At 56.6% G+C, this 26,992-nt stretch overlaps 3 protein-coding genes across 5 annotated transcripts; 1 reads left to right on the top strand and 2 right to left on the bottom strand.

The window, feature by feature from the left end:
* Positions 1–901: 901 nt before the first annotated feature.
* Positions 902–3,827, bottom strand: GTPBP3 (GTP binding protein 3, mitochondrial; the record flags this gene model as incomplete). The annotated part of the gene is made up of 9 exons (XM_081134396.1): positions 3,717–3,827; positions 3,128–3,375; positions 2,940–3,026; positions 2,649–2,851; positions 2,399–2,471; positions 2,161–2,304; positions 1,833–1,998; positions 1,305–1,583; positions 902–1,127 (listed from the first exon to the last, which is right to left on the bottom strand). Exons 1-9 carry the CDS (start codon positions 3,767–3,769, stop codon positions 902–904), a joined length of 1,479 nt encoding a protein of 492 aa, XP_080990522.1. The 5' UTR covers positions 3,770–3,827.
* Positions 3,828–6,635: 2,808 nt separating this feature from the next.
* Positions 6,636–16,156, top strand: ANO8 (anoctamin 8). Of its 3 annotated transcripts, none has more exons than XM_081135324.1 (18): positions 6,636–6,926; positions 7,662–7,772; positions 7,899–8,031; positions 8,208–8,346; positions 8,434–8,530; positions 9,159–9,275; positions 9,362–9,489; positions 9,587–9,748; positions 10,060–10,212; positions 10,327–10,453; positions 10,549–10,604; positions 10,688–10,762; positions 11,546–12,355; positions 12,574–12,765; positions 12,886–13,017; positions 13,127–13,237; positions 13,986–14,685; positions 15,510–16,156. In XM_081135324.1, the coding sequence occupies exons 1-18, from the start codon at positions 6,821–6,823 to the stop codon at positions 15,872–15,874; spliced, it is 3,714 nt and encodes a 1,237-aa protein (XP_080991450.1). In that variant the 5' UTR covers positions 6,636–6,820; the 3' UTR covers positions 15,875–16,156. The 3 variants fall into 3 exon arrangements, with proteins under 3 accessions (XP_080991450.1, XP_080991452.1, XP_080991451.1); XM_081135326.1 differs by having other exon boundaries at positions 6,640–6,926; positions 12,574–12,795; XM_081135325.1 differs by lacking the exon at positions 12,574–12,765 and having other exon boundaries at positions 6,729–6,926.
* Positions 16,087–25,915, bottom strand: DDA1 (DET1 and DDB1 associated 1). Its single transcript, XM_081135328.1, has 5 exons — positions 25,773–25,915; positions 21,108–21,188; positions 20,831–20,882; positions 19,911–19,972; positions 16,087–18,712 (listed from the first exon to the last, which is right to left on the bottom strand). The coding sequence occupies exons 1-5, from the start codon at positions 25,773–25,775 to the stop codon at positions 18,602–18,604; spliced, it is 309 nt and encodes a 102-aa protein (XP_080991454.1). The 5' UTR covers positions 25,776–25,915; the 3' UTR covers positions 16,087–18,601.
* Between the last annotated feature and the right edge of the window lie 1,077 nt (positions 25,916–26,992).

Genomic DNA, 26,992 nt, shown 5'->3' with positions numbered 1-26,992 from the left:
AAATCAGTGAAGACTAATCTTGGGCCCTAGTCAATTTGGCTCAATGGTTAGAGAGTCAGCCTGTGGACTGAAGGGTCCCAGGTTCGATTCTGGTCAAGGGCACATACCTTTGTTGCAGGCTCGATCCCCAGCCCTGGTCAGGGCATCAGGGCGCATGCTGGAGGTGGCCAATCGATGTGTCTCACATCGATGTTTCTCTCTCTCTCATTCTCTCTCTCCCTTCCACTCTCTCTGAAAAGCAGCAATGGAAAAAATATCCTCAGGTGAGGAGTAAAAAAGAAAGGCTAATCTTGGAAAGGAAGTAGGTCCCCCAGGGTTTTGCAAGTCACTTAAGATACAAGAGACAAAGTTTCAAGATTAATACTAAAAAAGGAATGACAACTTGCAAAGCAGTAAACACACAATGTATGTAGAATACATAAGACAAAACATATTTTACAGGTGCACCCACAAGTACACAAACACTCAAAGGAAGTTCTAGAAGGACACAAGTTATGCTGTGACATCAGTGGGGGTGAGGGAAGAGATTTCCGTGTTTAAACATTTCCAGGTCATCTGAGATTTTTTTCCTTTGGTATTTACAAAATACATTAAAAACTATGAAACAAAGACCCCTGAGATCCTTCTCCCTCCCTCCCAACCCTCACTGCTATTTCCCCAGGATCAGATGCCCAAAGGGACCTCTGTTCAGTCCCACTCCAGGGCCTGAACGCCCAGCAAGTCCCTGTGAGGGAATCTGGCCAGCTAGAGCTGGGTCACCACCAGCAACAGGGAGCTCACTCACTGTTTTGCAATCAAGTTCTTCCCCAAGGAAATGAGAAGCTCACATGGCCTAAGCTATTCCCAGATGTATCAAGGATTCTCAGTGTCCATACAGCTGGTCCAAGATTCAGCAGTCCCCTTACTTGCCCACGCAGAAGTCCCGGAAGATGATATCCAGGATCTCTTCAGTGCCCCCTCCACTGGTGAGGCAGGCCAGGTGCCCCCGGGCAATCCGCAGTGCCTCGGCTGCCAGAGCTACATCTTTAGCTTGCTTGTAGTGGCCAAGGGCGTCCAGGCAACCCTGGAGGTGATGCTGGTGCCTTGCCCGCGTCAGAAGTGGTGGGCCTGTGGATGGGTTTCCACACCTGCAAGAGATAAAGAACATTGTCTCTTAACTTCATACCAATCAAAGGAGGGGATGATTATATTCATTCTGCAGATATAGGAACTGAGCCTGCAGGCAGGTATGTCTCCAGAGCCATGGCTCAGCCCCCACCCTTGAACTTGGGTGGAGGCTGTGGGACAGGCAAGGTGAGGCTCACACTGCAGCCAACTCCTTCCTCAGTGCCTCCAAGAGGCCGTCTAGCCCCTCCCCAGTCAGGCAGGACAGCAGCAGGTGGGGAGGGAGTTCAGGACTGAGGTCTGGGCCCCCAGAGGGCAGCAGGTCCGATTTGTTCAGCACCAGCAACAGGCGCTGGCTGTTCCCGTTGGGGCTCTGAGCTATCGTGGGGGTGACAACCGTGTCCAGGAAGTCGCAGCTGGACGGAGATGCCAGGTCAGAGGCGTCCAGCACAGCCAGAATGAGGTCAGCCTGCTCCAGCCTGGGGAAGCAGGGAGAACCAACTGAGTGACCCCAGAGTAGGGCAATTACGGGCATTGGGTTGCACTGAGTGTGGGAACCAAGCAGAACATTGGGGGTGGAGCAGAAAATGTAGGCAGAGGCCAAAATCTAAGGGCTGCCCTCCCTAAATCAGAGTCCCCAGTTAAATTTCTGATTCAGGAAGAAAGAAAAATAAATACAATAGGGAGAGGAAGGGCCCCGTTTCCCACTACCCTGTCTGCCCACCCACCTCTCACGGGCTCGCCGCACACCCTCCTGCTCCACTGGCCCCTTGCCCTCCCGCAACCCTGCCGTGTCGCTCAGGAGTGCTGGGAACCCAGCCAGGTCCACAGGGATCTCCAGCACATCGCGGGTGGTCCCCGGCTCTGGGGACACGATGGACACTGGCTTCCGGCCTGGGAAGCATAAGGGGGTGAGAGAAACAGGCAGAAGTCAGTGAACACGAGGGAGCCCCTCTCCCAAGCTCCTGCCCCTGGCTGGACAGAGATTTTACCCTCCCTGGCCCCTTCCTGACACCTGAAGAGCTCAGGCCCTGCCCCTGCCCACATCCCACGCACTGAGTAGGTTTACTAGGCTGCTCTTGCCCGCATTGGGGGGTCCTGTGACCACTACGTGCGCCCCTGAGCGTAGCCTCTGCCCGCGCCTGGCATCTCGAAGATGTGTGTTCAGTGCCACCTCCAGCTCTCGCACTTGGCTGTCAGCTGTGGATGGAAGAAAGCAGAGAGGAGGGAGTGAGGGAGCTTCTGGGGGCTGAGATGCCAGGTGTCACCACCCCTGGCCCCCAGGCGAACACACCTTGCTCCAGGATGCCCTCCTCCAGGTTGTCATCCTCCCCAAAGTCGATATAGGCCTCTACATGGGCCAGAGCCTGGGAGAGGGGAAGTATATGGTGTTATCACCCAGAAACCCATCCCCCAGTCCCCTAATTTGCCCAGGTCCAGCCTAACCTAAGGGGTCATATTGGAGGTTCATAGACCAGAAGCTCTTACCCACGGGATGGACAGGTGGGTTCTCTGGGGCAGGGAAGGAGCAAATGGGGACTTGCCTTAGTGATGGTCTCGGCCCAGGCACAGCAGAGATGACCCAGCTCCCCGTCCAGCTGCCTCAGGGCCTGCCGCCGCTGTGCCTCGGTTTCCGCATGGATCAGATCCGCCAGCCCCTCCACCTCAGTCAGGTTCAACTTCCCATGGGCGAAGGCCCGCCTGGTGAACTCACCTGCCTCTGCAGGCCGCAGCCCTGGCACCCTGCCTGCGGGACGGTCCGGGTACTGAGCTGTTGGCCCCCCATCCAGGCCCACTGGCAGGGCCAGACCTCCACCCCAAGACTGTAGACTCACCCAGGGCCTGCAGGACGCCACTCACCACTGCCGGGCCTCCATGCACGTGGAACTCCACACAGTCCTCACCCGTGAAACTTTGGGGACCTAGTGTGGCGAGGAGGCAGAGGGCACAGCCTGGGCAACCGCTTGAGGTGGTCTACTGGGTCATGGGAGCTACAGAAGGTTCGGGATCTGGAGACCCTCACCTGGGAACCAGAGCACTAAGGCGCGGTCCAACGGCTCCCCAGAGCGGGGGTCGGTGAGCAGGCGCAGGCAGGCCCTGCGGGCCGGGGGCAAGTCCCGGGGCGCCGTTAAGCTCCGGAGGGCATGGCCACTGGCGGGACCGCTGGTCCGGATCACAGCGATGCCACAGCGGCCTTGGCCAGAGCTCAGCGCAAAAATGGTGGCCCCGGGTCCGGGAGCCAGGGCGCCGCTGCCCTGGCGCGTGCACGGTCTGGGGCAGAAAAGGGCAGTCAGTGTGCATCTCGGTGACTCTGCCGCAGAGCAGGCAGTTGGATCGAGGATTCGACGGTGGAGAAATACCGCTAGTGGGGGAAGGCTCTGCGGCTGGGGAATGGAGACTGGAGGGCATGAGGTCAGAGGGTGACCAGATTGAGGACTCTGAGGCCAGGTGACCTAGATGTGGGCTCTGCTGCAGGGGAGTGAATGGATTGGGGCATGGAAGAACTTGAAAGGTGTCTCTGCCGCAGGAAACTGAGCCCCCAGGCCCCGCAGAGAGGATTTGGGGCCCAAGCAACGCCCCATGCTGTCACACCCCTTCCCCCAGTATCCCACCTGAAAGGCCCACGTGCCGCCCGGGCTACCAGGGTCCAGAGCCCCCGCCACATGGATTCCAGCCTGCCCGCCCAGCCTAGGGGTTTGGAGTTCAGACAGGAGGCCCCGCCCACTCCACAACCGGTGGTACCGCACTCAAGGATTCTCGACTACCATTGGCCACCCACTGAGGATCTTCGTTTCTATTGGTTGGTGCCTGGGAAAGAGGCAGGGACTGCACATAGGGTTGCAGCGAAATGGCGTTCCCCCTGGCAACATTAGACCGAATGTTTAGGATCCTAGAGCCGCGGGGATCCGAAATACCGGAAATGAGCGGTGGGAAGAATGTGGGCACAGGGCGGCAGGAATTACCGAGAGGCGAGGATTCGAGTCCCGTTTTTCTACCAAGCTACTCCGTGGCATTAAGTGAAGCAAGAACATTTCAGTGGCCCAGGGGAGTGAGTTCCAGGAAACTCACCGGCGCTGGGCAAATCCTGTCCAAACTTTTGGGAAGGTGCCTACTTGTTTTCCTGGAACTCTCCAGGTTTTCACCCCTTCCCAGCTTTCTCTCCCGCCGCTTCCTCGGCCTCGAAAACCCTTCCTCACTTGGCAAATTCATCCTCGGGGCCTAGCTACAAGGTCGCCTCCTGCTCCGGCAGAGCTGAATGTCCTCAGTCTCTGGACACCCTCCCCCAAGTCAGAAACGTAAGCCTCGCGATTACTTTCAGGTTAATCCAGGAGAGCGCTGGATCATAGCGGAGTAAAAAACTGATGGAATTCCTGGCACTGGCTGGGCGGGGTCTCGGGGACGCTATCGCATGGCCAATTCTCTGGTTCTTGGTCGGAGCGGGCGGGCAGCGCACCTGCATTTGGGAAAGAATCAATCGGGCAGGCTAGAGTTCTCATTCCTACCACGCCGCGCCCTGCTCAACTTTTAAATTTGTAGAAAAGGGACGAACAATGTATTCGCTGTCACTGAGTTCTCCATCTGTCACAAGTATACACCAAGCGTCTACCGTGTGCATTTTGAGAACCAGAACAGGCGCCTGCCCTCGTTGGGCTCTAAGGGAAGAGGCAACTCAGGATGGGCAGAAGTTCTGGGTGCCAGACAAAATACAGGACGCCCAGTTAAATGTGAATTTCAGATAAGCAATTAATAACGTTGTGTCCCATGTAATATTTGGGACATACTAAAAATTTATTCTCTTATCTGAAACTCATATTTGTAAAAAGTGATATAAGCTGCCCTAGCCTGGTAATTCAGTTGATTAGAGCGTAGTCCCCATAGGCCAAAGTTGTGGATTCCATCCCTGGTCAGGACATAAACAAGAAGCAACGAATGAATGCACAAATGAGTGGGAAAACAAATGGATGTTCCTTCCTAGACTCTCTCTCTCTGTCAATTTTTAAAAAGTTAAAAAGCCTGGCCAGTGTTGCTCAGTTGTTGAGCGTCCACCAGGAACCAGGAGGTCACTGTTGGATTCCCGGTAAGGGCATATGCCCGGGTTGCAGGCTGGATCCCCAAGAGGGGGAGTGCAGAAGGCAACCAATTGATGATGTTTCCTTCTCATCCATGTTTCTATCTATCCCTCTTCCTTCCTCTCTCTATAAAAATCAATAAAAACATAAAAAATTTTAAAAATACCAAAAGTAATATAAACTTTTAAATGAGTCATTTTAAAATGGAGTGAGGAAAAGAAGAGCACAAAAAAATGAAACAAACAAAAATAAATAAAAACAAACCAGAGACAAAGGAAAAGAGAAAGTAAAATTAAAATGGAGTGGAAGCTGCCATCCCAGAGGAACTGAGGCATGTCTTATGCCTCAAACATTTGGAATGTTAAAACAGGGCAAATCTACCTTTTGGACTGGGTCTAAGCAAATTTGTTTTCCAAAGAAGTTTGCAAAGATAACAAGAAAGATATTATGACTACTGCACTGAAATTTTAAAACATTGTTTAGAGTTAATGTCACTATGTTATGTTATCCGCACCAATAGAAATGCCTTCCTGCCCGGGCCGGGGTGGCTCAGCTGTTGAGCATCCACCTATTATCCAGGCGATCGCGGTTGGATTCCTCGACAGGCACATGCCAGGTTGCAGGCTTGATCTCCAGTCGGGGGCGTGCAGGAGGCAGCCAATCAATAACTCTCTCATCATTGATGTTTCTATCTCTCTCCCTCCCTCTCCTTTCCTCTCTCAGAAATCAATAAAGATATATTTTTTAAAAAAGAAAAAAGAAATGCCTTCCTGCTATTGATGTAATTGTTCGCTTTCTCTTTCTCATAAATACCCATTGCCTTTGTTTCCTAATTGCAACATTATTTGGGCCTCTGCCCTAATCAGTCCTTCCCAAATAGCCATTCTTATTGATCTCAAATAAATTATTTTTGCTTCTCAATTAGAAAGGTCTTTTATTTTTAGGATAACATATCTAACTGGGAGGACTATATTTTTATTTGCTAAACTGGCAACTCTATCCAGTCCTTTCTGAGAAGGTTAGTTACATCCTGATGGATGCACGGGTGGACTGGAGGAAGAGGTGGTGAAGGACGTCTTGGGCAGTGTCCTAGGGCTTGGGCTAAGGCCCTGAGACAGGACCTGCTATAATTATTCACATTCCTGCTTTGGTAGTTGAAGTTATTACCCAGAATTTCCCCAGACCAGGCCTCCCCCTCTTAACCTCTTGTTGTAGTCAGCTCACGCCCTTCTCAGATTCCAAAAGCGCCTTTTCAGATGGGGAAACTCAGGCGGAGAATCTGGGGCGGGCGGAGATGAAACCCAGAATCTGGCTCAGGCGGGGACATGGAGGGAATGCACCTTCGGTGCGGGCGGGAACGAGCACCAGAGCGCGAGGTAGGCGGGCGAGAACCAAACCCAGAAAACAACTAGGGCGGAATCGAGAACCCGAGTGCGACGCGCGCTGGGCGAGCAGGAGACTCAGGTTCGGCGCGGGCGGGGACGAGAAGCAGCGCTCGGGCACGCCGGGACGGCGGCTGGCGCGGGCGGGCGCGGCCTTTGTTTCCTCCTCTGGCGCGCTACGCGGCTGCACCGGCCCCATGCGCTCGCGGACCCCCGGCGCCTCGGCCGCCCGCAGCCGCTGACCTGCCCTCCCCTGCCCTTGCCATGGCCGAAGCTACCTCTGGAGCTGGGGGCACGTCCCTGGAGGGCGAGCGGGGCAAGAGGCCCCCGCCAGAGGGCGAGCCTGCAGCCCCGGCGTCCGGAGTTCTGGGTAGGTGTGCGGCGGCTGCATCAGTCAGGGTTGCAGGTGCCTGGGGTACGCGCGGCGGCTGGACGGGGAGGGGAATTGGGGTCAGCTGACTCCGGCCTGGAGTCCAGTGGAGGGGCCTGGCACTGCGGCTGCGGCAGAGCAGGCGCCGCCAGAACGGTGCAGCGGGCGGGGGTCCCAGCGTAGAGACACGGACACGCCCCTCCTAGAGCCCAGACTCCAGGCTAAGCCCGGTCACTCTTTGGGCTACCGGATCGCAGCCAGGCAGGGATGCGCTTGAGAGTTCCCCTCCGCAAAGGGTACAGAATCATACAGTTTGGGGTTCGAACCCCAGCTCCGCTGTGTGACCTTGGGCGCGTGACTTAAATGCTTTGGACCTCAGTTTCCCCACCTATCTAATGGGGGTAAGAACCACACCCAGATGTGAGGACTCGCTGACATAATATGGTGAAGCTCTCAGGACTATGAGTGAGTGCCCCATCAATTATGGTTTCGGAGGCAGAGCTGGGCATCAAGAATGAGTAAGATTTGTAAGAGGTTCTAGGGGAAGGGCGTTCCTGGAGGAGGGTTCTGCTGGTGCAGGGGCTTGAAGGCAAGGAAACAAGCCAAGGCGAGAGCTTGCAGGGCCTTGAAAGCCAGGCAGAGTGCCCAGGAGCCCTGGCGAGAGTGTGAGCAGGGGCAAGGGCTGGAGGCCAGGCTCCTGGTCCAGAAGTGGCCTGACCCCGGTCTGTCCCCCAGATAAGCTTTTTGGGAAGCGGCTCTTGCAAGCGGGTCGATACCTGGTGTCCCACAAGGCTTGGATGAAGACTGTGCCCACGGAGAACTGCGACGTACTGATGACCTTCCCAGGTACCTGTGCCCACCAGCACAGTACTCAGACCGGGCTCCCCTGAGTTGGGCTCCCCTGAGTGGGAGTCTGTAAGAGGCCTCGTACCCATCCTGGCAAGAGTCATAAGCCCCTGCGTCCCTTGGCAGATACAACGGACGACCACACGCTGCTATGGCTGCTGAACCACATCCGTGTGGGCATCCCTGAGCTCATAGTGCAAGTCCGCCACCACCGCCACACGCGTGCCTATGCCTTCTTCGTCACCGCCACATATGAGAGGCGAGTCCCTGGCCCTGGCCTCTCGCTGACCCTGACACCCAGCTCCCTGCTTTTCCAAGCACCAACTACAAGGTCCAGCCGCGCTATGACTCAGGCGGCCGCCAGGTGCACCATCCCTAGCTCCAGGATGGTGAGCCAGGGTCTTCCCGTGATCCGCCTCCCCTGCCTTCCCGCAGCCTACTCCGAGGGGCCGACGAGCTGGGTCTGCGTAAAGCAGTGAAGGCTGAGTTTGGAGGGGGTACCCGCGGCTTCTCCTGCGAGGAGGACTTTATCTATGAGAACGTGGAGAGTGAGCTACGCTTCTTCACCTCCCAGGTGTGCAGGCTTAGCCCGCAGCGCACATCCTGCACATCCCTAGTCTGCAGGCAGTTACTCGCTGTACTCATGCCCTGTCCCCTGCAGGAGCGCCAGAGCATCATCAGATTCTGGCTTCAGAACCTGCGAGCCAAGCAGGGTGAGGCACTGCACAATGTACGTTTCCTGGAGGACCAGCCAATCAGTGAGTGAGGCGGGGCCCACCCTCCACGTGTGGTTAGTTGGGTGGGCCTCTTAGAGGACAGCCTATTACGGCAGGAGGGCGGGGCCTAGATACAACAATTGGGCTAGCAAAGAGCCGGGTGGGGCCTAGAGCCCACGAATTGAAGGGGCGTGGCCTTAGCAAAGGGTGGGGCTTATCCCCCAAGTGGCCATCCCACAAGAACCTTTTCTGGGTCTGGGATAAGGCAGGAGCAGGACCATGGACAGCACACTCTCGTGTATTGTGCTGTGTGGCCCTGGGCCTCAGTTTCCTTTCCAGGAAATCAGCCATTGCAATTCACCTTCTGATGCCAACTTGGCGCCATTCCTCAGACATACAGAGCAATGAGCCAGTGGCTTTATTTAAGAACGTGGTTCCCCACTGGGACCCCACCCTTCTAGGTTTCCTGTACCCTTTCCCACCTTTGCCTACATCTCCCAAATTCTGGAGGAAAACCAGATATTCCACCCACCCAGAACTCCTCCTCTGAGAAGAGCCTCTGCAGGTTTAAAAGCAGGCAAAAAGTTGTGACTTGGGTTTCAGCCAAAGGGGTATGGCTAGGCCAGGTACAGGCAGAGTGCCAAGGGTTACCATTCTTGTCTCCCAACAGTCCCTGAGCTGGCGGCCCGTGGGATCATCCAGCAAGTGTTCCCGGTCCATGAGCAACGCATCCTGAACCGTCTTATGAAGTCATGGGTGCAGGCTGTGTGTGAAAACCAGCCCCTAGGTGCGGCCTGGGCTGGGGGAGTGCAGGAATCCCAGGAAGAGGGCAGGGCTGACTGGGAACCCCTTCCCACCCACCCACCCCTGTAGATGAGATCTGCGACTATTTTGGTGTGAAGATTGCCATGTACTTTGCCTGGCTGGGCTTCTATACGTCGGCGATGGTATATCCAGCTGTCTTTGGCTCTGTCCTGTACACATTCACAGAAGCCGATCAGGTGCTGGGCATGGGCCAGGTGTGGGCTGGGGCACCTGAGACACCCTCCTCCCTGGGCCAGCCTGGAAAATAGCTGAACCCTGCTCTGCCACCCCCAGACAAGCCAGGATGTATCCTGTGTGGTCTTTGCCCTGTTCAACGTTGTCTGGTCAACACTATTCTTGGAAGAGTGGAAACGGAGGGGGGCAGAGCTGGCCTACAAGTGGGGGACACTGGACTCACCAGGGGAAACCGTGGAGGAGCCACGACCCCAGTTCAGGGTCAGTCAGAGGTTGCTGAGTCCAAGGACTCCCAAGAATGGGGGGTGGAGGTGGGGAACACTCTAAGAACAAAGATAGGAAGTGTGAAATCCAGCTACAGCATCAAAAAGGGTGTGCCAAGTGGCGGGGGGGGGGGAGACCTGCATACCCAGAGGAGAAAGGTGGGAAATTGGATTTGAGAGACTGGGAAGGGGGCACTGGCAAAGCAAAGACATATTGGAGGGAGATAGACTTCAAAGGATTGGTAAGGGTGTGGGGGGACGGGGCAGCCCCTCTGCCTCCAAGCTGGACCTGGCCCCTCCCTCCAACAGGGTGTGCGACGCATCAGCCCAGTGACCCGGGCCGAGGAGTTCTACTATCCACCCTGGAAGCGGCTGTTCTTTCAGCTGTTTGTGAGTGTTCCCTTATGCCTCACCTGCCTGGCCTGCGTGTTCCTGCTCATGCTCGGCTGTTTCCAGTTGCAGGTGATCTCCAGTCCCCAGCCCTGGCCCCAGCCTGGACCTGGTGACCACCTGTCCAGGTCCAGCCTGAGCCTAGAGCAGCTGCCAGGGTGACCCATGAACTCTCTGCCCCTGCAGGATCTGGTGCTGAGTGTGAAGGGGCTGCCCCGCCTTGCCAGGTTCCTGCCCAAGGTCGTGCTGGCCCTGCTGGTCAGCATAAGTGCAGAGGGCTACAAGAAACTTGCCATATGGCTCAATGACATGGGTATGACCTTTAAGGGAAGGTTCCTGTGGGGAGGAAGATCCTCAGTGCCCACAGGGAATCCAGGCCTCCCCTTCAATTGCCCCTTTGATCCCCAGAGAATTATCGGCTGGAGAGCGCCTACGAGAAGCACCTCATTATTAAGGTTGTTCTGGTGAGTGGTAGCCAGCAGGTGGGGCAGGGCAGGGCTCCTGGGGACAAGGGGCAAGAGGATGACCACCCAGCTACTTCCCACAGTTCCAGTTCATCAATTCCTACCTGAGCCTCTTCTACATTGGCTTCTACCTCAAGGACATGGAGCGCTTGAAAGAGGTGAGACCCTGACTCGAGGTAGTGCCCCGCCCCCATGGTGGCAAATGGTGGGGCCAGACCTGGCCCAAGGGGTCCACGGGCTCTCCAGCCCCTCCCCCTTCCTCCATCCCTTTCTCCTTTCTGTCCATCCGTCCATCTGTGTGTCCTCTCTCTGTCTGTTGCCCACCATCTGTCCATTTGCCTGTTCGTCGGTCCCTTCACAGCTCCTGCTCGTCCTGTCCCTGTCCCAGAGCCTCGAGCGGCAGCTTCGGGCGGTGCTGGCCCCGCTCGTGGCCCTGCGGTTCCACCTGCTCCTCCTGTCCCTCCGGGGCTCCTGCACCTGGCCCAGGCCAAAGTATGGGCAGGTGGCGAGCCTGAGGGGCCTCGCTGGGCAGGCAGTGTGGCTGTGCTGGGGGCCTCATGACAAGCTGAGGGTGCATGCCATGAGGGGATAGGGCTCCACTGGCTCGGTGCAGATGGCAGGGGTCACTCAAGGCCCTGGGCAGTGGCTGAGCTCCCAGGTGGTGCTGCAAGCAGGGTGGCCCTGAGCCCACAGCAAGATTGGCTAGGAGCACCATGACTGGTTGGGCTGTGGTTGGTGGCAGGTGAACAGTGATAGAGGCTGCAGAGGCTGGGGACTCTGTCCAGGGTTGTCCCAAAGGGCAGAGTTAGGAACTGAGTTCAGAGGAGGTGCCTGGAAATGTGCTCGGGGAGGGCGGGGGCCCCATCCTCGTAGCTTGTCCTGGTGCCCAGGGCCCTGCCTGCTCCCCACGCAGCCTCTCTGTGCACCTTTCCTGCCCCCAGATGCTGGCCACTTTGCTGATCACCCGCCAGTTTCTTCAGAATGTGCGCGAGGTCCTACAGCCACACCTGTACCGGCGGCTGGGCCGAGGCGAGCTCAGCCTGCGGGCCGCTTGGGAGCTGGCCCAGGCCCTCCTTGGCCTGCTCAGCCTTCGGCGCCCTGCACCCTGCCACCTTGAACCCCAGGCCGAAGAGGCTGGTGGCAGTGGTGGCGGAGGGGGCCGCAGGTGTCTCAGCGGGGGCTGCGGGGCACCCGAGGAGGAGGAAGAGGCCACAGTGGAACGGCGGCCCACAGGGGAAGGTGGGGAGGTGAGGAACGGGTTGAGGGGGGCCAAGGAGGAGGAGGAGGACGACGAGGACGAGGAGGAAGAGGAGGAGGAGGACGAGGACGAGGGTGAGGAGGGCGGCCTCCTGGACTGCGGGCTCCGGCTAAAGAAGGTCAGCTTTGCTGAGCGGGGGGTTGGGCGGCATCAGCCTGGCCCAAGTCCGGAAGCCCTCCTGGAGGAGGGGAGCCCCACGATGGTGGAGAAGGGGCTGGAGCCAGGCGTGTTCACACTAGCCGAGGAGGATGATGAGGTGGAGGGGGCTCCTGGCAGCCCTGAGCGGGAGCCCCCAGCTGTCCTGCTCCGCCGGGCTGGGGGCGAGGGCCATGACCAGGGGCCAGATGGGGGCCCAGAGCTGGAGGCCGGCTCAGGCAACTTGGCCCGGAAGCAGCGGCGGCAGAATCGGTCCTCTTGGATCGACCCGCCCGAGGAGGAGCACTCACCCCAGCTCACCCAGGCTGAGCTTGAGAGCTGTATGAAGAAGTATGAGGTAAGGCAGGTGTCTGAGGGTGGAGGCAGGGCCCTCAGAGGGGCGGGCACAGTCTGATGGTGGAGGTGTGGGCAAATAACGGGCCCTTGATGTAATCAGGAGCCTGCCAGAAGGGGAGGCTCGGGGTCCATATGGGATAACCTAAGGGAGGTGGACTTGACAGAGAAAGGTAGTCTAAGGGAGGAGGTGTCCTGGTCTGAGCAGGCGCCCGCCCGCAGGACACGTTCCAGGACTACCAGGAGATGTTCGTGCAGTTTGGCTACGTCGTGCTCTTCTCGTCTGCCTTCCCCCTGGCTGCGCTGTGCGCCCTGGTCAACAACCTCATTGAGATCCGCAGTGATGCCCTCAAGCTGTGCACGGGGCTGCAGCGGCCCTTTGGGCAGCGGGTCGAGAGCATCGGCCAGTGGCAGGTGTGGGAGGGCCAAGGGCTCCAAGCTGAGGTGCACAGGGAGATGGGGTGCACTGGGAAGGAGCACAAGGCCCAGAAAGGAGGGCTGACCCCACCTGAGCCCCACTGTGTCCCCCTGCAGAAGGTGATGGAGGCCATGGGTGTCCTGGCAATCATTGTCAACTGCTATCTCATTGGCCAGTGCGGGCAGCTGCAGCGCCTCTTCCCCTGGCTCAGTCCCGAGGCGGCCATTGTGTCCGTGGTAGTGCTTGAGGTAGGGCTGGGGGGTCAGGTGAGGAAGCTGGGCAGTCTGACAAGGAAGCCGGGCAGCTGGCGGGCATCCCCAAGCCTGCAGTCTCCAACCTTCTCCTTTATCACCTCAGCACTTCGCTCTGCTTCTCAAGTACCTCATCCATGTGGCCATCCCTGACATCCCAGGGTGGGTGGCCGAGGAGATGGCCAAGCTCGAGTACCAGCGCCGGGAGGCCTTCAAGGTACTCGGGATGGGGATGGGCTCTGCTCATTGGGCCATTTCCTTGCCTGGCTGGTGGCCCTGGCCTTAGCAGGAAGGCAAGTGTGCAGAGCCTGGTGTAATAATTAGTGTGCCAAATGGACCTGGTCCCTTCTGGAATCCTGGAGGCATCCAGCACCAGGCTGGTACTCTGAACATTCAGTCACACCAGCTTGTCCAGAAGCATCCCGTTCAGGGTCAGGGACACAGCTGATGCTTCCTAGAAGACCAGCCTCTGCCACATTCCTCAGAAAGCTTCAGAATGGGTCAATGAGCTCATGGGCGCCAACCCTTGGAGCTCTCCAAATCCAATCCACGGAGCTCTCCATAGTGATGGAAATGCCTTGTGCCTGCTGCCCGTGTAGCCCCTCAGAACAGCTGGCTAATGCACACTTGAATTAACATTGACAAAGCCACATGTGGCAACTGAACTGGCCAGTGTGGACTCTGTTCTGTGCCAGTCATGGCTCTGTCTCCTGCCAGTTTTCTAGAAAGCAGAAGACCACTGAGACCCAATATCTGTTTATACTCTACCAATTCGTAAGATGGTTTCTGGCACATGGCTGAGACAGTTGGCGGCCAGTAAATGTTCTTCTCAGTTTTCAGAAAGCACTGGTGTGGGTCAAGAGATGCAGTGAGCACCCAATAAGTGTTTAGATCTTTCCCCACTTCTGCAAAGAGCTCACACACCCTCTCTTCCCAGTTCCTCTAATGGCCCACTCTGCCGGCAGAGACACGAGCGCCAGGCCCAACACCGTTACCAGCAGCAGCAGCGGAGGCGACGGGAGGAGGAGGAGCGCCAGCGCCATGCAGAGCACCATGCCCGGCGGGAGCGTGACACCAGCGGCCGTGAGGAGACCCGGGCCGAGGGCTCTGGGTCGGACCCCGCTGCCCCTGAGAAGGCCTCAGCCAAGGCCAAGGGCAGTGGGGTGAGTGGCCACGGTTCCGAGCGGCCCAAGCGCCCAGGGTCCCTGCTGGCGCCCAACAATGTCATGAAGCTCAAGCAGATCATCCCGCTGCAGGGCAAGTTTTTGTCGTCAGGGGCCACGTCCTCAATAGCAGGCACTGGGCCCGGCCCCACCACGCGGCCAACCCCGGCTCAGTCACCCACAGGCAGCGATACCCGCCTGCCTGCCTTCCTCAGCTTCAAGTTCCTCAAGTCACCTGAGACCCGGCGGGAGCCCGAGCGCAGCCACTCGCCACCCAAGGCCTTCCATGCCAGCAAGCTCTTCCCCTTTGGCAGTGGGGCCCGGGCTGAGGCCGGGGCCAATGGGGTGGGCGGGCAGGTCCGGCTGGATGGGACCCCTGGTGGTAGCAGTGGTGGTGGCAGTGGCGGTGGCGGTGGCAGCGGCTGGGCCCAGCGCAGTGGGCCTGCGGACGAGGCTGCGGCTGAGGAGCCAGATGTCCTCCGGCCAGAAGAAGAAGGCTCAGGTCACAAGCTTTAACTCGGGGGTGGGGACTCTGGGCTGGGATTTGGGGGTATGGTAGGGTAGCCAGGCCTGGGGAGAGGGGCTGAAGGGGACAGAAGTGGCCTGGTCTCTGGTTTTGGTTGGGGACCTGGATCCATGGTACCTGAAGCCTCTCAGTAGAGACTGCTCAGTCTCTCCAGGACCCTCCAGTGCCTGGAGCCCTGTGCCTGACCCTCCTTACCCCAGGGAGGGATGCCAATGCCCCCTGTCCTGGTGCCCTCCCAGGGCACCTGGCCTGTCAAGCTCCAGTGCCAGCAGGGATGAAGGAGGCCCCTTCACCACCTGGCCCAGCCTCTCTTGCCCCCATGAGTCTATACCCAGCTCACTCTGGGGGTACTGGACCCCCAGGCCTCTATGCAAGTCCCCATCCTGAAGCCCAGTGTTCAAGGCGGCCTTCCTGGAGGTTGCCCAACCAGGAAGCTCAGCCAGCTTGGTCACAGGCTACACCCACCAGCTGAGCAGAGAGGCAGGCCTCACCCCTGGCCTCTCCCACCTCACCTGTCCCAACCCTAGCCAGGAGCCCAGCTGCCCATTACCAGGGAGCCCATGAGGTGGAAGTTGCACGACCAGGACTTAGGTCTGAAGTCAGAGGGACTTCCTCAGACTGACGTCTCCCCAGAGGGGGAAAGGCACAGTGCTGCAGGCAGGGGATGCACCCCAAAACTGATCAGAAGCAATAAGGCCCTGATGTGCCTAGAAGCTGGGAGGGAGTGCAGGCAGGGTTCTGAGTGGGGTCTGGTGACAGCGGGGCGGCATTCTCCGGAACAGCCCCTCTCACCTCCGCAGGGACAGCACTGGCCCCAGTGAGCACCCCAGCCCTTCGCACCCGCAGCAGCCGAAGCCCCGTGCCATCAACGCCAACGCCTCTGCCCAGGCCCCCAACACCGCCCGCCAGCTGTTGGCAGTGGGATGGGCCTTGGGGCTGTGGAGGCGAAGGTGCTGCCCCCCGCCAGGCCCCTGCCACCAATGCAGAGTGCCCGCCATGTGCCCTGGCTGGGCCCCCGCCAGCCCCCCAGCCCCTGCCAGGTGACACCAGCTTCTACAGCCTTGCGCCTCTGCCTCTGCCACCATCCTCTGAGCCCCCTGAGTCCCCTTCAGCCTCTCCCAGCCCCAGCCCCCAGGCTGCATGCTGGCCAAGTGGCTGGCATTAGCTCTGCCTGGCACCTTGCCTTCCTGTTCTCATGCAATAGCAGTCACCAATGGGTGGCCACTGCCCAGAAAACATGCTTTGGTCCTCTCAGCTCCCACTATTGGCCTCCCCCTCCTGGGGTGAGGGCCTGTTCCCCCTATCTGCCGTTTTCCTTTTGACTAGAATGGGGGAAATGAAACCCCCCCAAAACAACAAAACACACAGAACAGGCAATTATTTGTTTTTAATTTATTTTGTCATATTTTTGTAAAACGGCAGAAATGCAATAAAAAGTATATTTCAACAGTGCCTGAGGATGGAGCAATGGAAACACAGTTCAGGGGCCCCAGTGACTTGAGGCTGACACTGACTCTTGGGGCCTGGTAAGCCTGAGGTGGATGTTCCTCCTATTTTGTAACCTTGGTGCCTCCTCCTAAGAACTGGATCTGGAGGCCACATGAAAAACTCTGGACTGTACCACCTCTAAGACAGCCCAGATTTTGGGGTCAACTCCAGGCCCCTGGGAGGAGCTACTGAGCCTGCTATGTCTTCAGCCTCCTAAACAAAGGAAGAAATCTCAAATGCTGAAAAGACTCAGCTGTTTGGGTGCTAGGTCTGGGTCCTGAGCTGCAACCCTGCAGGGTGACTGGGCCGACACTGTTTCCCTTATCAGTTGCACTTCCTGGTACACCCACCTCCTAGGCTGCCATTTCAGGAGCCAGGGGTGGTAGGAAGAAGTTGGGGCATGAAAATCGGAAGGCACCTTGCCCCCGAGTTGAAATGTTGAGGGGATGGTGCATTTTGGAGATCCCTGGACAGACAGGGTGGAGTTGGGGAATGGCTAGGATGCCCTACTGCAGGATGGCTGTCAGACCATAGTCATTGGGACTTCCCTGTGTGATCACTCCTGCACACCTCACATGTCTCCACATCCAAAGTCTTGGAGCCTGAATGGGCCTAACCCCAGGGCTGGGGGAGCCAGTGTGAGGAAGGGGCACTGTGGAGGGCCATGGAAGAAAAATTGGGGTTCACTAGAGGCAGGAGAGCAGCCTGTGCAAAGGCACAGAGGTGTGGGAAGGCAGAGTTTGGTGTTTGGTGGAGCAGAGTAAGGAGGGACCTAAAGGCAGTATTGGGGGGAAGCCAGCTGAAGGCCTGCACCCAAGAAATATGGGTGGGGGTGGGGCATGGCTGTGGGACCCCCACTATGGATGGCACTGGCATGATTCAGAGGAACCAGGGCCAGGGAGGTGAGGGTGTGGGTGCTGCCTGCTCCTGCTCTGCCCAATGGCTTTGAAGCTGATGTCCCACCAGCTTCTCAGTTACTAACAAACAGCAATGCCAGCTGCCTGCCCATGGTCAGACCAGCCCTTGGGACTAGGGATTTCTAATGGGTCAGAGAGCCTCCAGGGACTCAGCCACCTCTGCACAAACACCATCAAGCTTGCATTTCCTGAGCACCTGCCTTGTAACCACAGGGACCCAACACTGAGCCCACAGTATGACCACCACCAGGAGCTGGGAGGCAAAAACCCTTGGCCCCATGAAACAACTGGATGGCCTACCCTGGAACCTTCCGCCAGAGTGGTGCTGGGCAGCCCAGGCCCAAGCAATCTGGCTCAGGAAGGACCCTCCATGAGGATAATCTGGGGCAGGCACCCCTTCCAGCTCCATGACCCAACCCCTCACCACCCTCTAATACCATGCCCCCATTCAGGGCTGGTGGAGGGAGAAGCAGCCCTCCCCTGGGCCCTGGGCCCAGTGCTGAGGACCTCAAACCTCTGCCTGGAGCCTGAACGCCCCCTTTGTTCCGCTGCACTCATGTGCATTCTCTTGGAGCAAGGGGCTTGTGAAGCCAGGCCACCTGGGCTGTCTCCACAGTGGCTGGTGGGCTGCTTGTCAATGTCCTGGATGTGGGATCCACCACAGCTCTGTCCTTGGTGGTGTGGACTGTCTTTCGGGGGTGTCCTGATCCTCAGGGACACTTGGCAGGTGAAGCAGAAGGGTGGGTCCAGGCAGGTCTTGGCTCTGAGCAAGATGGCTGCAGCAAGCCCACAAGAGAATCCAGCTGGTCTTGGGGGCCCCTCTTGGCTTCTCTTGGAGATGATGGGACAACTCTCAGTGGCTCCGTCCTCTGGAGCTGAGGCTCATGGAGCAAAGACTCGAGATCAAGTAGGAAAGATCCTTTTATTGGGGTGGACACGGAGCACGCACCAGTTCATGATAAAATGACTTAAGAGAAAGTTCCGAAAGGGTTGACTTCTCCCCATGGCGTACTCTCAGGCAGGGTCCGGGCACAGAATAGGTCCCGGTGGAACGGGAGTCAAGGCCAAGTCTGTAAGGCCGGACCAGTGGATGGAAGTGGGAAGAAGGGCCCCACCCGTCACCCAGCTGCAGCAGGGCCCATCTCTAGATTCTCGCAGACACACACTGGTTCTCCAGAAGAGGACTGGGGAGCAGGAAGAAGGGATCTTGGGTGGGGTGGGGTGATGAATAACAATGTTTTCTAAGAAGCATCTACCAACATCACACTACTGGGTCTGACATCCCCTTTAACCATCGCTCGGTACATTTTACAGCATAAATAAAGACTCAAGGAAAATAAATACATCGGCTCCTATGAGGTTGAAAGTGGTGTGCATGGCGGGGTGTGGGCGGGTGGGCCAGTGGGGCGGGCGGGCAGGGTGCTTACACACAGCAGGCGGGTGAGGAGCAGACAAAGACAGGAGGCACCTATAGGGGAGCATGAGTCTTAAGTGTCCTCGTGCATGTCTGGGCTGTCGGTCCGTGCCACCTTGCGGGGAGGCGCTGAGCTCTCACCCTCGAGGTCTACTTGCTCCTGGTCTCTCTTCTTGGCAGCGTTCTGGGGATGGGGAAGGAGAAGGGCTGTTGAGACTTCACTTAGGTGACTTCCCAAAATCCTGCTGCAGGAGTCACAGAGCTGGGCCTGAAGCAGGGCAGTAAACCCAGGGCCCCTGGCTGTGCATCCCCTCACCACACCTGCCCCACTAAGCCACAGTCCAACTGGAGCTGTGTGCCTGTAATGGGTACTACAAAGAGTCACCATGTCTCACGATGACCCACGTATGGCCCCAAATGCTCAGTGGAGCGATGCACTCTACTGAAGCACAAGGGCCTTTGTGAGCCCCCCAGGGAAGCCTATGCATTGCCACAGAAGAGGAAAGTGGCCCCAGTTTGGGAAAACCTCCTTTCCCCACTTTTGGGAATTAAGGCCTGTAGGGCTGAGGAAGGGGCCAGTGTGGGCCAGCTCAAGTTTTCTAAGCAGTCATTTCACCATGGGGTCCCCCTTCAGTCTTGCCCAGAGCAGGTTGCTGTCAGATGTTCAATGTTAGGCGAGAAAACAAACTGAGTTCATTATAAAACAACATGTAGAGCCCTGGCCGGTGTGGCTCAGTTGGTTGAGCATCGTCCCATGCACTGAGAGGTTGCTGGTTCAATTCCTGGTCAGGGCACATGCCCGGGTGGCAGGCTCGATTTCCAATAGGGGGAGTGCATGAGGCAGCCGATCAATATGTCTCTCTCTCTCAAGTCAATAAAAACATATTAAAAATAAAATTAAAAAAACGTAGGGATTTTCAATACAGAAAGAGAAAAATATCCTGTATGTTTAAAAAGGCAGTCTCTTGGGGGGACGGGAGGGGAGATGACTTTTCATGGCAACCACACCCTCTTGTATGGCCTGGATTTTAATCACCTATAAGTTTTGCCACTGAACAAAGATTCCAGATAATCACACTAGAGTCCATCTGCCACCAGGGCAGTGCTGGCTGCAGGCTCTGGGAGGAGGGCCTTGGAGGTGCCTGAGCCTTGGTATGGCTGGCCAAGGTCCTGCTCATCCCTGAGCTCTGTGGCCTCTGCACAGCCATTGCCTCCTCTGAAACACTCTTCCCTCTCTTGGATCACCTATCAAACTCCTGTTCAGACCTCAAGACCCCATTTGAATCCCCCATCTCCCAGACCCATGTCTTTCCCCCACTCAGAGCCCTTGTGCTGGGCACTGTGTTCCCCAAGTCCCAGCACCCGAACCCCATGTGCCTTACCTTTTTGTCCCATTGCTGATGTAGGTAGCGCAAAAGGATATTTGTTTTTTCTGTCACAATGACTGAAGAAGAAAGAGGAAAGACAAAGTTGCGGGAAGGGGCTACAGGAAGATGCTGCAGATGGCCCAGCCTCCCTCCTGGTCAGCATTGCCCCTCCCAGGAAGGTGCTCATCCCTCCTTGGCCTTTGGGGCCATCTCTGCCCTGAGTGGCCTTTCTGGGACTCGAATCAGTATCCCAACCTAAGAGATTTCAGGAAGCTCAGGGTTTTCCCTCCTGAGCCCACAGCCACTACCAGGAGCCTAAGACAGCTGCACTGGAGTCCCTCCTTCTCAGAAATTCAGAGTCCACTACTGCATTCTGGTTTCTACTCTGTGGCTGGGGAGGAGCTCTGGCATGTAGGCTAACACATGTCTTCCCAGGCCAACCAGGAGCACAGATCTACATAGCTGAGCCCCAGTGACCACAGAAGCCAATCAGCAGGGTCCATGTGGATCCTTTTTCATGATTAAAATAAAACACCACGGCCATGATAACCTCCCACACTGTAGGCTCCAGGCCTTTCCCTGCAGGCCTCTCCACCTAGACAACCTCCCCCCATGCTGCCCACCCCAGGTTGGGCTGGGCCCCTGTCCCACAGTACTCATTTCAGGGTGTTATGGAGCTGACAGGGGACACCTGACTTGATGCCAGGTGATGGGGAGGGGGCCAGTGAGCAGTAGATGAGGGCTGACTGGGGCCCCCCAAGGGGCTGGATATGGATGCCAGTGTGTGGAGATGAGGAGGGTTGTGGAGAAAGCAACACTTCCCACTATTCCCAAGAGCTGGGAGCTGACCAGCATCCCATGAGTCACCTCCTACATCACCTTCCAACCTTTCCTCTTAGCAGCCTAGATGACACAGAGTGTCAGAAGCCACTTACTCTGTTCGGATGGGTACTCCCTCGTGGGCAGGTAGACTGAGGGGCGTCGATTCTGCAGGAGGGTCCAGAAGACATGGGTTAGGAGTGCAGGTCTACTAGGGTCCCCTCACCCCTTGACTTGGCACCCACCCTCCAATGCAGATCAGAAGATGCATGAATATCTTAGGTGAGGCGAGGCTTAAAGATCAGCCTCTGTTCCCAGCGAGATGCTGATTGGGGTGGTGCACATCACCCCAGACCCCTGCCCCACCCCCCAGCTCACTGAACCTGCACTCACCGAGGCTTTACACACAGAGTCAGCATGAAATCGACTAAAATTGCTTTTGTTGTAGACTGGCAGTCCTTTCAAAAAATCTGCCTAAAAGACAGAAAAAAGGGTAAATGAGAAACCCTGTAGGGGCGAGCCCAGGAGAATGTGGGGTGGTGAATAGGGCTTCCAGGTAACTTCCAGTTGCCCTCTTTCTGTTCTAAGTTTCCCTGAACACATGCTTGAGATGGCCACCTAACCAGAAAAAAGTAACCAACCCCAAGGGAAGTACACATTCTACGTCAGAGTCCTCACAACAGCCCTGTAACATGTCCAGAGGTGGGAAAACTGAGGCTCAGAGAGCACAGGCCATTTGTTTAAAGTCACACCACAAGCAAGCAGCAGGGTGGGGCAGGGTGGGGAGTCAGACCAGGCCTGTCCAACTGTAGATCTGCCCGCTATGCTTGTGAATATTAAACTCCCAGTCTTGTCTCCATTTATTCACCTTCATTAGGTAGGCACCCAAAAGGAGAATGGCTTGTCCACCCTAAGAAATCCCACAGGCCAGGGTGGCAATAAATGGGGGTGGGGACCAGAAGGGGACAGAGTGGCTAGGACATGGGCTGCCACAACACAGAACTGGGATTCCAGGGTTGACTGACTTCTGAATTCCAAGAAAATTCAGAAATACAACTTCAGTGTGTCAGTGTCAGGTTTTTAAAGTTGGCTGGACTTTTCCTAATGCTATTTCCTAAAGCTGAGCAGACCGGGGTCAGTTCAGGGGCTGTTCCTGGGGTACCCACAACCCAAAGGCTGCCCCATGAAGCGGGGAGGCCTCCCAAGGTGAGGGCCAGAGACAGAAAAAGCAGACTGCTCCTCCCTGCCACCAGCTGCTTGGGGCAGAGGCTCAGCGCCAGAGGTTTCGGGCCCACAGGTGCTGGGGAGCCAGCAACAGAATTCATTCACTGCCCAACTCTTGAAAAGTCCTTTGTCCCTGACACTCTGGCGTCAGCTGGGAAAGCAAGAGCGAGGGCTCTGGAGCAGGAGGACCCTGACTCTGGAGATCAGGGGGGACTTAGACACAAGATGGACAAATAAAGGACAATTGAAGCCATGTCCACCTCAGGAAACTGAGGCACAAGAGGATGGGGGTGCAAGGGGAGGAATAAAGGCCAAGAGCTGTGGGCAGGGAGTGACTTCCCAGTAGATCAGGAGTGCAACACTGTCATCATGCCTGGAGTGGGACAGCCAGGGAGGGGTTTCCCACATGGCCTGCCCTGGGCCAAGAGCTTCCCTATCTGGAATCACCCTACCATAAGGATGAGGAAACTGAGGCAGAATGGTAACATGGCACTCATCTGGGATCCTCCGGTGCCAACAAGAAAATGAGGAAGGCAATATGAATCCAGCTTTGCCCAACCTCAGAAGCCAAGCTCCTGTTACGTGACATGTCAGTGGCTCAGTTTCCCTGTCTGAAATCCAAGGGCTCGGAACCCTAAGAGGCTACGTTAACCATCCCCTTGGGGGTGGGGGTCCATCCCCATGCCTGAGCCTAGGTGCTGCATCCTTGGAGAAGCCGCTGTTCAAGGGATCTGCCACCGTCTGGGGCAGGCAGGAAGCAGGTGTCCTCACCTCTGGTGGAGCCCCAGTAAGACCTTGGTGGTGTCCCAGCCAGGGACGCTGGAATGTGGACAGGCCTCCCACTTCCACCCAGGAGGTGGCTCTCCTATCTGGGTGATGTACTCCTCCAAAGCCAGTTCAAAGCCCCTCAATCCTGCCTTCCCTGACCCAGCACCCCTGCCCCAGCTCGGCCTGAGACTATGGGGCCAGCTTCATCCAGCCAGACCAGGCTTTCTCTGGCTCCTACTATGTGACAGGCCTGCACCAGGGCACAGTAGACCTGCTCTTGGCCCTAGGAGTACCCAATACAGGGGATGCAGGTATGGACCAAAGAGCTGCACAGTGAATGCAAAATGTCCCTGAGAACAGGTTACCCTGAGATGCTGTGTGAGGCCCAAGACAATGGAGAGAAGATCTGCTGGTCTTGGGGGATCAGGGAGGGCTGCCAAGCAGTAATGATACAAGCACAGAGACCTGAATCATAAGGAGGGGTCCTGTCCCAGCTCAAAGCCCTCCACAGCTCTGGCTGGGCTTGGTCCTCGCTGGCCTCCTGCCACATACACCTTCAGTCTATATTGTGCCACCGTCCAGGAATGCTCCTCTTTTCTCCATGTGGGAAACACCTACCAACCTCTACCTAGCTCAACAACCCCACCTGCCCCTTCCCTCTCCACACACCTCAGGGGCCTCTGCCAGAGCCACACTCATACCCCAAGGAGGTCATCTGTCTTCTTGTCTACCTCCCTCACTGGATTGGCACCTCCCTAAGGGCAGAGGGTAAGGCAGGGCTAACTCCACCCTGAGCTTGATGGGGCTGGCAGCAGAGTAATTAGAGGTTCAGGAGCCTCAGACCTGCACTCAGTCCTGGCTGGGCTCCTCTCTGGCTTGTGACCTCCCAGCCTGGCAGCCTCTCCAATGAACTAGGGATAACAGGGTCCCCTTCCAGGGTTGTTCTGAGTCTCAATAAGACAAAACAAGGAAAGAGCTTGGCACAGAACTCCCTAGAACGCACCTGTTAGCATCAATACATTTGTGCTGAATAAATGTATGAAGGCAGGATTCTGCCTGTACTTCCTGTCAGCTAAGCAGGAAAACAAGGCCTCAGACACAGGGAAAAATCCTCACCTCACACAGGTAAATCCTAAGCACAGCTGGGCCCAGAAGCCATCCATTGCCTCAGCAAACACTCACTGAACATCTGTGTGTCAGTCCCCTTTTGGGTAGCCCAACAGTGACCCATCCAAAGCAAAATAAGGAAAAGAAGTGGTGTGCTGCCCAGTTGGTGTGGCTAAGTGGTTGAGCATAGACCTATGAACCAGGTGGTAACGATTCGATTCCAGGTCAGGGCACATGCCCATGTTGTGGGTTTGATCCCCAGTAGGGGGCATGCAGGAAGCATCAGATCAATGACTCTCTCTCATCATTGATGTTTCTCTCTCTCTCCCCCACCCCCTGCCTCTCTCTGAAATCAATAAAAACATTTTTTTAAAAACCTATTTAAAAAGAAAATTTAAAAAGTAGTGTGTGCTAAGAGAGACACTGAGGCCACAGTCAGGAAGGGGCCCTCTGAGGAGGTGATGCTCATAGGAGGAAGAGCATTCCAAGCAGGCACAAGGGGGGTAGGGACTTGGAGTGTGAGGATGTGAAAACAAGGCCGGTATGACTGGAGCTCAGGGAGGGAGGAGTTCAGTGAGTGGAGATGAGGTCATAGAAGTGGGCAAGGGCCCTGGTGCTGGGGATTCATTTGGTTACAAGGAAGACCCAGGAGTGTTTTGTAAGTTAGAAAGCGTCACAATCTTATTTACACCTTTAAAAACTCACTTTGGTTTCAGGTAAATTACAAACTGCCAGGGGGGCAGGATGGTGGCCAGGAGACCAGAGAGGAGCCTGGGGCAAGCAACCAGGCAGGAGATGGCAACACCTGGACCAGGGTGGGGATCCATGGATGGATTCAAGATGTGTTCTGGAGGCAGAGCCAACAGAGCCCTCTTATGGACTGGGTGTGGGCAATGAGATTACAGTGATGAATCAAGAACACCCAGGCTTGGGTACCCACACTCTAGGAACCCACTTTCCCATCTTCCTGACCAGAAGTCTTCTTTTGCCCATCCCCCACTACATCCCAAGGACTGTGATTTGTGGGCTGGGACCCTGGGGTTTTGACTTATCCAGACAAAAGCTTCCATCATCTCATCAGCCCTGGGGATGCCAAATGTTGGCAGGTGGGGGGGGGGGAACTTCAGTCCAACTCTGAAGCTGGGTCACCATCCTACTTTGGAACCTAACGCCAAAGAATCACCATACTCAAATTCCAAGATAAGCAAGTGGCCTAAGGGGGATTTTAAACTCCTAACCACCAGGTGGTATCCCCACTTCAAAATGAGAAGACAGGTGGGAGAGAATGTCACCCATTCCAAGTCACCCAGCTTATCTGTTAACTGTTCACTGTCTTAAACCCTTTATGATGTCAGTTCCCTAAGCTGTCACAACCCTACGAGGTCTGGACTACTGCTACTCACATTTACCAGGGAAGGGATCTGGGGATCGGAAAGATGAAGTTGCTCCCTCTTAGGGGCACTTCGGGGCCGTGAATGGTGGGGGTGGGGTCAGGGCTCTGGGGGACCCAGACAGTCTGCGATGTCGCACTTCTTTTGGGGCATGTCATGATGACAAGACCCCTCTCCCGCCCCTCCCGCCCGGATGCCCAGACCGGCCTCCCAAAACCTGAATAGGAGAGGCCAAGGCCTGGCGCGCAAAGGACAAGGCCAGAGCTGGAACCCCATCCTCACCCCAGGCGATTTCCAGGGGACCCGGGACCCGGAAATGAATGAGGTGTCAGGGCCTAGAATCCTAGGTGGAGTGAGGGGTCGGAGAAGCCAGGGTGGGATCAGCAGGAAGCTCACAGCAGGATCCAGGGGTCGAAGGTCATAGGTCAGAGAGAGGGGCGGGGCCAAGCCTGAGGAGCCTGACAGGGAGGTGGGGGATTCAGGGATTCGGGGATTACTGGAGGTGGGTGGGCTCGCGGCGCCATTTTGTCGAGCGAAGGGGTCGTACGGGCCTGGCGGCCGCCCTTACCATCTTCTGCTCCCTCTGTCGCCGCCTCAGCTACTGCCTCAGCTGCCACCGCCGCCACCACAGCCGCCTTCTTAGCCTCCGCCTCACAGTAACTTCCAGCCACCGTACAGCCGACCGTGAGGGCGCCGTCGCCCTCCCGTCATTGGTCCGTCCTCTAACCCCGCCCCAGGATATGCGGCCTCTGCGCGCTCCCATTGGCCATATACTGATAAGTCACGGACCCATTGGCCGCCACGCCTCCTTTTTGTGGTCAAGTTCGGTTGAGGGAGCAAAACCCCGCCCGGGACTTGGAAGCGATAGGGCAGTAGAATCCGGAAGTGGGCGGAGGCCGCGCCCCTGAAGCCTCTTGGGATTTGCAGTCCGCAACTCTGGGAGGTTCAGCCGGTCTCTCCTTTTTCTAGTTTGTTTGCTATGCTTTTTCCTGTGGTGTCTCATCGGGTTCCCACGGCAGCCCCGGAAGACTAGGGGCCATCATAATACTTCCAGCCTCCCCGGGGTCCCAACCTCAGGTTTCGGCATATCTAAAAAGCTCCTGCCTGCCGGCGTGGCTCAGCCGTTGAGCGTGGACCTAGGATCCAGGAGATCAAGGTTCGATTCCCGGTCAGGGCACATGCCCGGGATGCAGGCTTGATCTCCGATGACTCTCTCATCATTGGTGTTTCTCTCTCTCTCCCTCTCCTTTCCTCTCTCTGAATCAATAAAGATATATTTAAAAAAATAAAAAGCTCCTGCACTAATTCTTTGAACTAAGTCAAACTGTCTTGTTCAAACACCTTCCCATGGCTCCCCAGCCCCCCAAGGATCCAGTCCCATCTCCTGGGCTCCAAATTGTGGAGCCTTCCAGCCTCCCTCGTCCACCTTTTATCCTGACCCCTGTCCAATCCTCTCTCCCTTTGGGCCCTTTCTAAACCCTGCTACCTCCTTCAGGAATCTTTCCGACTGTATTCTTCCAAAAGCCAAGTCAGGTGCCTTCTCTGGGCTCCCATAGCCCTGACTCTGCTGTATCCAGACTGGCTGGGTACAAATCAGGCCCCCACTCCCTACCCCTCGAGTGACAGCCTGGTGAGGACAAGGACCCAGTATGTTGGAAGTATGGAATAAGTTACTGACTGGAAGCTACTAAGTATTACTCCAACAAGAACACAGCAAAGAAGAAATACCTTATTTTATAGGAGCCAAATGAGCCTCAGAGGGCTAAGGTCTTGCTCAAGGTCATGCAG

The sequence above is a fragment of the Miniopterus schreibersii genome (assembly GCF_964146895.1).
Source record: "Miniopterus schreibersii genome assembly, chromosome: 4".
Classification (NCBI taxonomy): domain Eukaryota; kingdom Metazoa; phylum Chordata; class Mammalia; order Chiroptera; family Miniopteridae; genus Miniopterus; species Miniopterus schreibersii.
This window is presented reverse-complemented; position numbering and strand designations above follow the sequence as displayed.

What these genes read in the sequence shown, in the direction of transcription:
- DDA1 (XM_081135328.1), bottom strand. An exon ending in ACTCTGTGTGTAAAGCCTCG is followed by an intron (nt 20,883 to 21,107) that starts GTGAGTGCAGGT and finishes ACCCTCCTGCAG; the next exon opens with AATCGACGCCCCTCAGTCTA. An exon ending in ATCAGCAATGGGACAAAAAG is followed by an intron (nt 18,713 to 19,910) that starts GTAAGGCACATG and finishes CCCCATCCCCAG; the next exon opens with AACGCTGCCAAGAAGAGAGA.
- ANO8 (XM_081135326.1), top strand. Translation starts at nt 6,821, where the DNA reads ATGGCCGAAGCTACCTCTGGAGCTGGGGGCACGTCCCTGGAGGGCGAG. An exon ending in TACGCTTCTTCACCTCCCAG is followed by an intron (nt 8,347 to 8,433) that starts GTGTGCAGGCTT and finishes TGTCCCCTGCAG; the next exon opens with GAGCGCCAGAGCATCATCAG. An exon ending in CCTGGAGGACCAGCCAATCA is followed by an intron (nt 8,531 to 9,158) that starts GTGAGTGAGGCG and finishes GTCTCCCAACAG; the next exon opens with TCCCTGAGCTGGCGGCCCGT.